General features: G+C 57.1%; 1 protein-coding gene across 1 annotated transcript in view; it reads right to left on the reverse strand.

The window, feature by feature from the left end:
* Window positions 1-10,163, reverse strand: part of LOC126051671 (hexokinase-2) — a 31,463-nt gene extending 21,300 nt beyond the window's left edge. Inside the window, exons 1-2 of the mRNA XM_049831202.1 lie at window positions 9,985-10,163; window positions 1,131-1,293 (exon numbers count right to left, since the gene is read on the reverse strand). Of these exons, the coding sequence (XP_049687159.1) occupies window positions 1,131-1,293; window positions 9,985-10,146 (325 nt within the window). The 5' untranslated portion in view covers window positions 10,147-10,163. The remainder of the gene's footprint in view (window positions 1-1,130; window positions 1,294-9,984) is intronic.
* Window positions 10,164-14,053: the final 3,890 nt, after the last annotated feature.

Below are 14,053 nucleotides of genomic sequence, written 5' to 3' on the forward strand. Positions count from 1 at the left end.
CTGCCCAGTCGCTGCCCGGCGAGGCCAGGTCGCTCGAGACTCCAGCCACAGCATCTGCTGGGACCCGCTCACCCCGCAGAAGCCAGGTATGAAAATACAGCGGTGGCAAAACAGCTGGGGATGGCGAGGGAAGGGCAGATGGGTCTTTCCGTCAGCTCCCTTCCTCTTTTTCCACCTTTCCTGCTGGCTATCAGCAGTCTCTGTCACTGAGGTTTCGCAAGGACCTCTGTGAAGGTGCCGATGCTGGAGCAACCCCAGCTCTGAACAACACCAGCCAACGGGACCGACTGGCCCAGGGACTTTCCTTGGGGCTGCTGCCAGCCCAGATCGCGGAGCCAAGGGCAGCTCCAGCTGCTCGGGGCTCTCTGTCCCTCCCTGCCCTTCAGCAGCCAGGACCGCTTCACCGGCTTCGAGCACCGGGAGACTCAGCAGGTCCTGGGTGGCATCTGCATCCCACTGCGTGCCGGCGGGCAAGGGGCAACGCTGCAGGGACCGTGACAAAGCTCCTTCCCGAAAGACCACGCTAGGAGAGGGAAGCACAAGGAAATTTCCCACGTGGATGCTCAAGGAAGCAGCTTTTTGGGTTGAGAGGAGCAAACCAGAGCCTGAAACAGGGCTGCGGGCAGCTGGGAGCGTGCTGCAGGCAGGCCAGCTCCTGCCAGCGCGGGAAGCAGGCAGAAAGGCTGTATTGTGAGAAGCCGAGTCTGGAGAGCCCTCTTCTCTTCCCGTGGCCCTCGTGGCATTCAGACAGTGGCTGGCACCGGTGCCCGCTTCAGCGCTAATGAAATCTGATGAGCCGGACCCGTGACTGTCTCCGTCCTGCCAGGAAGGGCACGCGAGGGCTGGTTCCCACCCTCCCTCCCACCAGCGGGAACTGGGAGCCCCCCCCAGTCCCAGCACAGAGGGGAGGGATGAGACCTGTCCCCATGCTAAGCCTTGCTCTGCAGAAGCAGGGTGAAGCCCCAAGGACCAGGAGTGAAGGCGGCCACAGGTGTTATCCCTGCTTCGGCAGTGCCGTGAGGATGGGTGGCCCAGGCTCTCCCTCCTGGCACGTGTCGGCACCTACCGAGACCTCCCCACCGTGCTCTCCCTCTGCTCTGCAGGAGGGAGCATCTCCCATCTCACGGTACCTGTCCCATCCGGGGTGGATCTCACGAAGGTGGGCAGCATCTTCACCGAAGCGGTGGGGTTGGTGTCTGCTCCCAGCCCTTTCTCCATCTCCTTCCCGAAACGCTGGGATACCTCCTGGAGGGTGTCCTCGGAGAGCCGCATGTGGTAGAGGTACTTGTCGATCTGAAAGGTGGAGATAAAGCAAAAAAGTCAGCTGGAGGGTTGGGGACACGGGCACAACCCCCGTGACACATTCAGGACAGTGTTCAGCCCCTCTCATGTCTGCTGGGGCTGATGCAAGAAGCAGGAGCAGGTCGTGACCCACCCTGAAGGGCAGGACACGGCTGCGCCAGCACATTGCCGACACGGCACCGCCAGCAGTGCCGCAACAGCTTATCTCCAGGCATGCCAGTAGGCATGCCAGTAATGCCCGCTGCCATTCTTGCACCTCTTCCCAAGCATCCGGGGCCGCTCTCCAAAGAGGTCACCAAATGCCACCCCGCACCTCCTCGGCAGCATCCCCTTGCCCAGACGGGTGCCAACTTGGGAACGCCGAACACCGAGGAGCTCCCGATGCTCCGCAGCATCTTCTCCGCTCATTCACCTACGGGCACCCAAACAGGTTGCGACAGAAGTAAGACCCAAACTCGACAACCTTCCCTGCCCAGGCTGTGAGTCAGGAGGTCGGTGCCGGAGGTTTTCCAGCTGCGGAGTCCTTCCTATGCCACGGCAGCAACGTGCCTCAACCTTGACCCCCCAGGGCCTCTTCCTACGTGAAGGATGCTCGGCAGGAATCCACTGCCCATTCATTTCTTTGCTGCTGAGATCACCCCTACAAAGGGTTACGGTGCTGAGAGCTACTCAACCCCCTTGAGCAAACAACGCTGTGTGACACAAGTGGGTGCAGTGGCCGGAAAGGGAAGAAATCCACCCCCCTCTGCTCCTGGCAATTGTTTATACCCTTACGCTGAGGCTACGAAGATGGCCAGCTCCTATAAACAGCATCAAAGCGTTTCATCTTCCCTGGGAAAGGCATGGAAAAACTCCTTCCCGGCCCATCCATTAGCACCATGCATGTCTCTGCAGCCTGGCCGGAGCAGGGAAGGGAAACGGAGAGGCAGACAGACTGCCAGCTCCCAAACTATGCCCTGTTTCAATTAACTTCACTTAAAATTAATTAAAGGGCAGCTGCAAGCCCTGCGAAGTCAAGAGGAAAACTCCACCCAGTTAGCTCACCTGTCTGTAGGCACGTAACATAAGGTCATCAGAAATCAAGCATGAATTTTTTTTTTATAGGGCTACGCTATAGGAAATGGGCATTTTGCGGGCAAGTAATAGCCATCCGCCCCAGCGTGACCTTGCTCACAGATGCAGCCGCTTGGACCCTGGGCTGAACAAAACAGCTCTGCTGTGGTTTTGGCTGCCTGCGTTTCAGGCTTGGGATGCTCCGGCGTATCCTCCCCCACTCCATCCCACCAGCTCTGCTGGAAATTTGGAAGCTGAGTCCCCAGTTGCTCCGCTTGCTGCAGCAAGGTCAGAGGATGGAGGGAAGCCCAGCTGAGCACGCTCCAGGAGAGATGCTTTATTCCCAGGGGAGTGGCATCCTTCCTGATGTGATGGGTAAAACCTCCTCCTGATTTCTCTCGGTGCTTTCAGCTTCCTTCCCACTAATCTGGAGCGGAGAACGAGCGCCTGCCAGCTGGGAGACCAGGAAGGCGTGAGGGAAAGGATAAGGATAAGGAAAACTCGAGGTTTCCCGGCGCCGGCTGTTTGCCAGCCCCTCCTTATCCACCCCAGCAGCAGGAAGTCAAGCACTCTCCTCCTTCCACTCCTATTTGCTTTCGCTTGCTGAAAATTGCCACCTGTGTACAGAGGCTCTGGTCCCTGGCACAGGGAAGGTGGCCGCTGCCCCAGCCCACCTCCACCTTCTCCTTCCTCTTCCAGTTTCAAGAGGGGCCCTGGGTCGGGAGCCCACCTCCACCCCAGCCTCAGGGGAGGAAATCTCCTGTTCATGGTTATCGGTCAACGCTATCAACCCAGGACAGATGGCCCAACCCCATTTCTTAGCTGTAAGCCAGAGAAGATAGTGTTATCTTGGCTCGCAGAGGCCTTTCGCAACCTCCTCGGGAGGCACCGACCTGCCCCTTGGCACAGGGAGGACCTCAGCCAGACTCTGTGTCCTCTCTGGCAGCATCTGACCTGGAGTGTGGGTGATAATTAAGAGACGAACCCAGCTAAGACTGGGTGCTCTGCCACCCAGCAGCCTCTCACCTCCATGAGACCTTCCTTCACCGGGCTTCTTTGGCAGCCTACGGTGGTCAGGGGGTCCTGGTGAGACCATCGTGAGTGGGGATGGGGTCCCAGCGAGGTGTCCCCATCCCAGCAGTGGGGTACCGCACCAGGAGGGCTCGGGGCAGAGCTTCGCCCCTTGCACAAACAAAAAAAATGTTTCTCTCCTGTCCGCCACCCTGACTCTGCTTGCGTTTCCTCCTAGACTGGCAAGATACCGCTAGGAGAAGGTCTCATCCCAGAGAAGGTGGGTGCTTTGGAAGCTCAGATGCACAAGAAGCCATCGTTGTTTGGTCCTTGACCCCTGCCCAAGGTACAGGGCAGCGAAGGTGCTGCACACACAACCGGCCAGCCCCTAAAATCACATCATGGGGAAACAACGCGGAGGTTTCACCTCCTTTCTCCAGGACAGGCACCACTCAGCACGTTCCCCATGTCCTCCAGGCTCCACCGTACCAGGAATAATCAGCAGCTTGAGAAACAGTGACCTTCTTCTAATCTCCAAAGCCATTTAAAACCTGGATCATCTTCTCCTACGGATGTAGACGTTGTCCCACTTGGCAGCTAAGGCAGGTCAGGACGTCCCACAGAACGGCTCCAGGGCAACAGCAGCTCAGCTCCTTCCCAAGCGAGACCACCTCAGTGTGGACCCAACCCCCACCAAGGAAGGGCCATGGCCACCGTCATGCCCAAGGCTTCCCTGCCCCACGGCTCGGTTCGTTACTCCAATTACCCCTCCTGCACACAAGCACATCCCAAATTGTAGCAAAGATCGGGTAAGAGAGGGGAATTTAGTCAGCAGCGCCAAAGCACGAGTATCTTTGAAGACAAACAACCTTCTCGGTTGTTTAACCTTTTGTAAGATCCTTGCCAATTCCAAATAAATAAAGTCACTAGGTTAGGATCCGGAACGGGGCAATTTAATTTCTGGAAAGCTTCCATCATAAATAATAGTGTTTCCCTGAGGAAGTCTAAATAAACTGAATGGAGGAGGAACAGATTTAAGCTGGGAAGCGCTGGGCATGCTCACAGCCGAGGACAGTTGCAGGACATTCTGTTAAAGAACCAGCTCATTAGACCCGCTGCAGGTGAAAAGCATTTCATGCAATGTTTTGGAAGTAAAACCGAGCAAATCCCCGTCTCCTAGCTCAGGGCTGTCTCCAAAGGCTCAGCTAATTTCTACGCCAAGCATCTGCCGCCAGGTGCTGGGGAAGCGCCCAGCGTCGCCCTTCCCAGCTGCAAGGCCACCGTTGGGCAAGGTCCATCCGCCCCAAGGCTGAAGAAACCTCACATTGCCCAATTTTTGCCGCCAGCTAGAAGTCAAGTGAACTGTGCCACGCTTAAAATACCCCAAAAGCCAGGTTTGCCTTTGCAATGATGGTAGTAACTCACGGCACCAGTACCCGCACTACAGCTGGATGATGCTGTTCTTTTGCCTGAAGACGCCTCTTAATCCTGCCATCGGGGCTGGACCCTAAGGGCTCAGTTCTGCAAATGGATTAGCCTGCGAATAACTTCATTCCAATTCAGTGCCACTATCCACGGAGAAAAAAATTAATTCGTCAGCTTATATGTTTGCAAGATGGTCCTGTCAACGCAGCGACTTGCAACAGTGGCAAAACCCTCCCCGACAGATCTATCCCGCATCGCTGTCCCCCCTCAGCGGGGGGATGCACGGCCGGTGGTTCTGCTCGAGAGGTCCGAAGCAGGCAGGATGAAGGATGCTTTTCCCCTCGCAGTGGTAGTGGGGACCCTGTTCCCCATCGCTCAGCGGGGTCGTGGGACAGGCTGGCTGGCAGCGACGGCAATTACAGCGTGACAGAGGCTTCCGGCAAAGCGCAACCGTTTCCTGCCCAGCAAATGGCAGCGGGGAAGGGGAAGGACTCGGCGCGGTTTATTCTCGTGCAATAAGGTTTCAGCCACATCTTCCCCATTAAGGATCCCAAGGTTCTGGGAAGGAAAAGCTGCTCCGTTTTAGTTTTGCTCCGGGTCTTTCTCGAAAGCCACGTGTCTGGCGAGAAGCGGACTGGGATCGAATGTTTCCAGACACCCAGTATCTGCTCGCTGTAGTTTTCAGCTGGTTGTGCATCATTTCAGCAGCGTTTGGGGGAAAAAGCAGAACACTGGAAGAGGTTAGCTGGTTTCTGAGCTGAACTCTTCCTTTTTGGCAACAGAAAGTAAAATACTTGTTGTGTACAAGAACAACAGAGAGATGTTCAAGTTTAGGGAAAGGCTTGAGCACTCCTAACCCACAAGTGTGCACAGTCAATCCTTTCTCCAGGGTAATCTCTGCCTGAAATTATTTTTTCTTCAAATTACTTCCCTCCCTCTCCCAGTTTTTAACTTAAAACATGCTGCTTTTTTAAAAATCACTGAAGTTTTTCAGACATACCGATTCTCTCCTTGCTTCTTTCAGAGAGACATGCTGTGCGAGCACCTAGCAGTTACCAAGGCAAGCTGGCAGCCGTGCTCCCATCCCACCGGATCTGCGGCAGGACGTGACAGATTTGGGGAAACCGAGGCAGAGGGAGAGGCAGCGATTCGCCGAGGTCGCAGGGTGAAGCCGGGAAAGCATCCAGCACGGAGAGTGTTTTATTTCCCGGCTCGGGACCGTAACCTGGCACGTACTTTGCAACTTTTATTGTCAGATCAGGGACGGGCACCACAGCCCAGGACAGACACCGTGCCACGTCCTCAGCCCCCGCATACTGAAAACCAGCGCTCCCCATCCCCGTGTCACTGCGCCGTTACCCAGCCTGGCTTGACTCAGTGCCGGGAACCGGCTCGTCCCCTTCCACGACCTCCCCACCTTCGGTGACACAGGACTGATGCTAGGCTGCACCCACCCTCCTCCAGCCCTGACCCCAGCAGCACCCACGTCCTTGGCTGCTATTGAGGGCTCCGCGCTGAATTAAACCCCACGTGCCCTCTCTGCCGCAGCCAAGCCTCTGATGACACACGCCCGGAGTCATCTTGAACTCAAGTGAGTCAGATGGTTTCCTGCTCGGCTGGTTCCTCCCCATCTTCACCCCCCTTCCCCAGAATGGCAGCTGAACCCTGTGCTGGAGGTGGAGCCGGGCACCTATGGCAAGGAAATCACGCCGCAGAGCATCAGTGGAGGCTGGGGACCCATCTTTGGGTGACCCCGCTGCTCCACAGCCCCACCAAAAGCCCAAGTGAACTGGGAAGACGTTCTGGTTTCCAGTTCAGGGGTCAGAGACGTCAAACTGCTCCCAGCTCCCACCGGTCCCGAGCAGCCCCAGCCGGCCTTTGAGATGCCTCCCTGACAGTGAATCCTCATTCTCTCCCATTTTAAACCCAGAAGGTCTCTGGAGCAGATATAAGAAGCAGCATCCCCCTCGGATGCTGCCGGATCGGAAAGCCTCGCTAGTGCCAAGACCCCCCCCTCAAATGCTGGGAGCATGACACCGCGGTTGGGGAAACTGAGGCTGCACCCCCGCCGGGCTCCCCACAGCAGCTCAAATGACAAGCTGAGAAGCAAGGGGACATGCAATGGCTCCCCCGAAGGTGCCAAAGATGGGAAAGGCCGTCTTGCAGCTGACCTTGGCGGGCTTAAGAGAAGCTGGTTTCCAGGAATATGCAATCGGGCGTCCCTCCCACAGCCGCCGAGGAGCCTGCGAGAGGCAGCCAGGGAGACATCAGCTAGATAAAACTAAGCCCCGTAGCAAAGGAAAAAGAAAAAAAAAAAACAACAGAGGAAAATCTGCCCCTGCCTGGGAACAGCCACAATTGTAGGGAAATTAACTCCATTGCCAGTTTTTCCTTCTTTCGAAGGAGTGATGGGGAAGAAGAGCCGCCAGCCCGGTTATTTAGCTCATTCGCCTCCCGCTCCTCCCGTCGCATGACGAGGCTGAGGTTCGGGGACCAGGAAACTCAGCATGAGCCGGCACATCCGAAGGGAACATGGATCATCCGCGGCAAACTTTCAAGCTGGGATCTCAAAGGACGCTGCTGAGGTTAATTAAAGTTTGCACAATCCCTTGGGGGTTAGATAAGTTAGTACTGCAATCCACTTTCCAGCTGGGCAAAGCAAAGGGCAGGAGGAGTTTGGGGATGTACGTGACATCCCCCAGGTGGGCAGCAGAGCAGGTAAAGCTGCTCCATGTCGAGAATGGGAAGAAAGATCCTATTTGGGGAGCTATTTTTAAGGCCCTGATGTGGACACAAACCACAGCTGTTGGAAAGGGCACTTTCTTCCCACAGCCGAGGCCCTTTTCTGCCCGATCCAAAGCAAAAAGATGCCCGGCTCAAACACACCTCGGGCTACTGTCCTAAAATGTTTTCCCAAATGTAGTCTCAAATTCTGGGTAAAGCCTTTGGGTTTGATAAAAAAAATAAATCACAGCTTTCTAAGAATTTCAGCCCCTACATCTCCCTGGGCTGGGGACTCCCCCTACTCCTTGCCTGGGGAGATTTATAAGCCAGGAATAATTTTTGCATCCATGGTGGAAGCATCCAGCTCGGAAATCCAGCTGCTTGCCCCCTTTCTCCCCCCCTTCCCCCGCAGCGAAGCCAAGCTCCGTGCTCTCGCCAGAGGCTGCGCTGACCCCGGCTTTGCCTTACCGGGAGGATTCACAGGAATTTGTTTAAAAATAACCCAGAGAAATCCAGTTGTGGAGGCGGCTGTTTGGGGCCGGGAGGGCAGAGCCATCTCCCACAGCAGCCAGAGCCCCGGCCAACGGCTCCTGGATATTTCACACACACACCCCCACGCACATCTCGGCAACCTTTTTTTGTTCAGGCTTTGGAGCCGGGAGGAAAACGAAGCCGGTTCCCAAGGCTTTGCACACCCTTTTCCTGGTGGGTAACGAAGCCGAATACCTTAAACCAAAACCTTCCCTCTCCATTATTTCCAGGTCCCGATAAGGAACTCGTAAGGTGCCCGGAGCCCGAGAGGCAGAAGTCGGGCTGTGCCGCTGGCCTATTTCTGCCATCGGGTTACACAACCCCTTCCGTGGATTTGGCTGTTGCACAACCCTGGGACACTTGCGAGCGGAGGGAGAAGCCGAGCCCGTATTTCCTTACAGATCGCTTTGCGTTGGGAAGGTATTTCTATGTACTTTGTTTGGTTGGGTTTTTTTTTTAATGTTCTCTCTTGTTTTACTTCCTATTTAATGCAGGCGAAGGGCCAATGAGGCAAGTTTTGTTTCTCTATCGGTGTCCCCAGCGTTACCCGGTGGAGCGAGCCAGGGCTCTCTGCAGCCACGCATTTTGCGTTTTGCTTTTATGTTAAGGGGGCATTTGCAAACCCTGAGCCCCCCCATGCCCAGGCACTGTAACCCTGACAATTAGAAACCACTGCGCAACCTCAGAACTCGGAGCCGAAACCCTCTCTGACATATCCTTAGATGCCCCAAACGCTGGCAGAGGGCTGGGAGGAGAGCCTGAGCCTTCACGCACAGTCTCCCAAGCCAGCATTATTTTCCAGGAATCATTTATTTAACAATTGCTGTCTAGAGCCTAAGCACTGCCCTGGCCAAACAAAGGCCGGCTGCTTTCCACCAGCCACAGGAGAGCAGAACCACTTGCATTTTTCAAGTGCCTGAACTCCGGAATTACTGGTGACAAACGCTCCGTGCATCCCAACGGGATGCTTCGACTTGCGTTTGCGGTCCAGGAACAGGCTCGGGTCGTTCAGGCCCCGTAAATTAAGGGAGGGAGAAGGCAAGAAGATGTTTTCCATCGCAGGCAGTGCAGGAGGTGAAGCTGGGGGAGAGGGGTCCCAGCCCGGGGAAGGGGAGCCCGAGGTGCTGCATTTGCCTCCCAGATGGGAGCGAACCCCTCCGGCATCCCCCGGCCGCGCCCCGGGCTCACCCGGCCGCGGGGGGCTTCGGCTCGTCGCCCTCCGGGGCGGGAAAGCGGAGGGGGGGGGGGTTGTCCCGCCTCCCTCCGGGGGATGCTCCGCGCTCCGCGGATGCTCCGCGCCGGCGGCAGGAAGCCGCGACACGTGCTGCGGGGGGGGCGGCCCGGGGGTCCCGAATGCCGCGGGGGCGGCCGGCGAGGGGAACGGAGCAGGGACACGGTCGCGCACACACCCGCCCCGCCACCCCCCCGCCTTCCTCCTCCTCCTCCTCCTCCTCCTGCTCCGCGCCGCCGGCCCGCGGGGGGCGCCCGGCCACGCGGGGTCCCGCAGCCGCCCGCCGCGGCACGTACCGCACGGCGGCCCCGCCGGGGCAGCGCCCGGGCCCGCGGGGGGACAACGGCGCCTCCCGGCCGGGCCCCCCCTCCGCTGGCCCCCGGTTCCCCTTTTTCCTGGTTTGGGGCGGTTTTTCCCTTTTTCCTCCCCCCCCCCCCGCTTTTCTTTTTTTTTGGCTTTCTTTTTTTCCTCCTTGGCTTTTTTCTTTTTTTCCTTTTTTCATTTTTATACTTTTGTTCCCTCGCCTTGCTTTCCTTTTTTCTTTTTCTCTTTTCTCCTTTTCTCCCTTTTCTCCCTTTTCTCCTTTTTTCCTTACTTTTCCCCCTTCTCCTTTTTTTTTCCCTCCTTTTTTTTTTTTTTCTTCTTCCTTTCTCCCCCCCCCCAATTTCTCCTCGCCGACCCCCTTTATGTCCCCCTCCCCCCCTCACCTTCTGCGCCTGGTCATGGTTGAGCTCGGTGAAGAAGTAAGCGAGCAGGTGGGAGGCGATCATCTTGCGCGGCGGGGTGCGGAGCGGAGCGGTGCGGAGCGGAGCGGAGTCGGCCCCGGAGCAGCGCGCGCCGCGGTACTCGCCCGCGACAATGTGGCTCATTGAGGAGGTTCCCCGGCCCACGAGTGACGCGCCGCCGCGGCCGCTTCCCATTGGCCGAGCCGCGAGGGTGTGTGCCCGGCGCGGGGCTGGCGCCCGCCGCTAGGAGGCGCCGCGGGGAGGGGGTGAATGAATGGGGGGGGGGGGCAAGGAGGGGTGAGTGAATGGGGAGGTGAAGGGGGGGTGGATGGACCGGGGGGGTCAACGGAGGGGGTGAATCAATGGGGGGTGAATGAATGGCGGGGCGAATGGGGAGGGTGAACGGGTGATACTGGGGGGCGATGGATGGTGGGGGGTGAACAGGAGCTCTGGTGGGCATCGGGGGAGCGCAGGGGAGATGAGCGTGGGTGAACCGGGTGGGGGCTGTGAGTGCACTGGGGTGGTGCTGGGGGTGTACTGGGGGGGTGTGCTTGCATTGGGGGTGTGCGTGAACTGAGGGAGGGGGGCATGTGCGCACGGGTGAGTGCACGGGGGGGGGGTTGCATGGTCTAGAGGGGCGCACTGGGGGGAAGGGATGCGTGCACTGCTGTCTGTGCGTGCACACCGGCATATGTGCACCCCCGGAGTGAGGGAGGGGGGCATACAGCAGCAGGTGCGTGCGTGCGTGTGCACGCGCAGCCCAGCTTACGCACGTCGGCATGTGTCCGTGCACGCACCCGTCGTGGTCATCGGCGTCTGCGTGTGCCTCGGTGTGTTCCTGCAGATGCACGGGTGTGCGTGCACCGTGCTGCATGTGTGTGTGAGATCACATGCGCATTAACGTGCGCATCCCTGTGCATCCGTCAGTGTGCATCCATCAGCCCGCAGCCCGTGGCGGTTCTTACGCCTGCACTCGTGTGTACCGCTCCCCATGCACAGGGAAGGGCTGAAAGGGGGTTCTCGGTGACCCCAAAGGAGTCTTTAGGAAGCCTCCGCCCGCGTTATCCCAGGCAAGGGGCGGAATCTGCCTCCGCCATCCCTCCTTCCTCCTTGTCTCCATCCCGGCTCCCTTCTCCTGGCTCCATCTGGGAATTCGAGGGCCGAAGCCATGCAAAGACCCGCAGCGGGGCGTTGCAAGGAGCCCTACGAGGGCCGTGGCACGTCCTACGCCCGCCTGGCCCTCCAGAACAGCTCCTGCTGCCCAGATCCTGGCTCCCAGAAGAGCCGGTCTTAGCAGCCCTGGGGCAGGAGTTACCCAACCCGTCTGCCTGCTCCCTGCCGCGCTTTCCCAACCAGTTCTGAGCAGCTCAAACTCTTCATGGCTTTACCTTGTAATATTTCTTTCTAAGTGGTCATTTACATCATTTTTCCAAGGAATTGAAACTCCATTTCAAAGGGAAGAGAGAGGGGGAGAAGCAACCAAAATAGAGGGAGAGAAACAGAGCCGAGACAACCCCGCTGCTAGACTCCTTTTCCTGGGTGATCCAGTCCTGCCAGACCCTGCCCGTCGAGCCCGAGTGTGTCCAGGGTTTCGGTTAAAGCCCCGTATCGGCAGCTGATGCTTTTTAATCTTTTTCGGTGCGCCTGCGTTTCAATTCACCCTCTCATCCAGCTTTTTTTGCTAAATACCCAAATTCTCAGTGGTTAAGATGAAATTAAAACAGCGCTCAGCCTAAAAATAGCTGGGCACATCTGTCCACCTTCCCCGTCTGCTGCCTGCCCAGCTGGATGAAGGAAGTGACTGTATGTGCAAAATGAAGGGTCTGTCTCATCATTCTGTCCCACTCAGGAGCTCAGTTCACCTCTGCAAAATCAGTTTATTCAGGGAGGCGTATTCCCCAACACTCAATTTATTTGCCGGATAATACCCTAGTCAAGAAAGGCAGGAGGAGCAGGTCTCTGATCCATGCGTTCCTCTAAATAGCACTTGCTTTTAAAGTGATTTTTTTTATTTAAAATGAGTTTTTCTAACACGTTTTGTAATTCCTTTCACGTAATAAACCTCAAAATCTAAATCTTTTCAAGCCAAACCTCCCAGCTGCTTCCCGGCTTCGTATGGGCTTGTAATAATCTACGGGCATTTAATGCTGCGTTCCTTAGCAAAAGGAAATGGGCTGATTGCAGGGATTGAAGTTACAACCGGCTCTAATTTCTCTAATGCGATTCTTTAAAGACGAATGACTGCGGTAATGACATCGTCGGAACTTGAAAGGAAGGGCCGTGCCCAGCGGCCGGAGCAGGGATGGAGCATCCCAGAGTCCTGCGACTGCCTCTGGATGCTAGCCCATGCAAGCGGGACCAACCTGACCTATAGCATAGGGCAAAGCCCCCTGAACCGCTGCTGCCCGGGAGGGTTTGGCGACCCCCCAAGAGAGACTGTCGCAAACCTGGCGAGGGTAATATCCCTCTTTTATACTGGGGAAACTGAGGCATGGATCAGGATGGGGTAGAGGAATTGGGAACCAGAGCCGGCGCATCTGATTTTTCGAGGCTGCTGTGCAGCATGGAGCAGCCAGGATGATCTTGGAGCTGGAGCTGCTCCAGCAGAGGCGTTAATTCATCTTAGATCACCTGCCCCGTGATTCATTGCTCCATCGGTGCTCTACATAGTTTCCAACAATGTTTCATTTGACACACACACACACACACACACACACATCCCAAACGAACCCATCGGCAGAAGAATGACACCGGTGACCATTTATTTACTTTGCCTGGTCACCCAACGCACCGGAAACCTTGAACTCGGCCGGACCCAACCCTTTCACGGGGCTGGGAATAGAAAACCGGTCCGAGAACTTTTCTTTCTTCGGCAGCTGTGGGATGGAGCGCGTGACCTTGGGGCTGAGCTGGGCGAAACAGCCTTTCCCCAGCTCTGTGGCGAGGGACGAGGTTCGCCCATCTCAAACCGCTCCTCAAAGGTGGAAGGAGAGGGGAGGATTGTGCTCTGTCTGGGCTGGGGGGGCTGGGGGGGAACCTGTCCGTCCGTCCGTCCTGCTGCTGCTTCTCTGCGGATGCTCATAACCCCGGAGCTGACTTCCAACACACCCGTCCTAAAACATCCAGCTGCATCCCAAGGCCATCCTTCCCTGAGCAGCCAGCCGTCCCCAAAACAGCCGGAGGGATTCACTGTGGGTCAGGCGGGGACTGGGAAATGGGGTGCCCTCAGGCTGGGGGCAGCCTGCCTTCTGCAGCCCAGCCTTCCCACCCCGCACAACCAGGCTAATCTCTCTTACACAGACGGAAAAGGGGAGATTAAATTAGATTAGATGTAGCCACCTAATTTTAGCTTCCTCACGTCTTCCAGGCGCCCTGCTCTGGCTCTTGCCTTGCTCTCCTCAAACCCTTCACTCCCCCCACCAAAGCCATAGGGCCAGCAGCCAGGACAGGAGGAAACCAAATGGGGTTTGGCTGGGAAGCATTACCCAGTGGCGGGTACAAGCGTGTGATGTGCGGGTGGGCTCTGGAGGTCTCTGGACCTCTGCCGCGAGGGGACCGGTGGTGATGGCCTTCCTCCGCTGGTGATGGCCATCTTCCACCGGTGACAGCCATCCTCTGCCGGTGATGGCCATCCTCAACCTCGGGAGCATCTCCATGCCCAGGAGGATTTTTCTAGTGAGAGCCTCAGCAGGGGCAAATCCAGTTTGCCCCATCCACACCAAACTTCTGCTGCTGCCTGTCCCTCTGCCTCCTGCTGAATTACTGTGACATGAGGTTGACGTTTGCTTTCCACTGCCTGCCCTGACCTCCCTTGTGGCAGCGCCGGCCACAAGCTCTCAGCTCATCCAGCTGCCAGGGAGTCTGCCAGCTCCATTGAACATCTCCTGATCCAAGGCGACATCGGATCTCCCACGGGACCAGCCCAGAGTCTCCCAGGATCAGGCCCCATGATGCAATGGGGAGAGGAGACATCTGAGCCCCTTGCATTTCCATGAGCAATTTCCACCATCCTCAAAGACCCCAAAGCAAGGTCCCCAAACCCCAGAGGGGA

This window comes from Accipiter gentilis, chromosome 28 (assembly GCF_929443795.1).
Source record: "Accipiter gentilis chromosome 28, bAccGen1.1, whole genome shotgun sequence".
In the NCBI taxonomy this organism is placed as follows: domain Eukaryota; kingdom Metazoa; phylum Chordata; class Aves; order Accipitriformes; family Accipitridae; genus Astur; species Astur gentilis.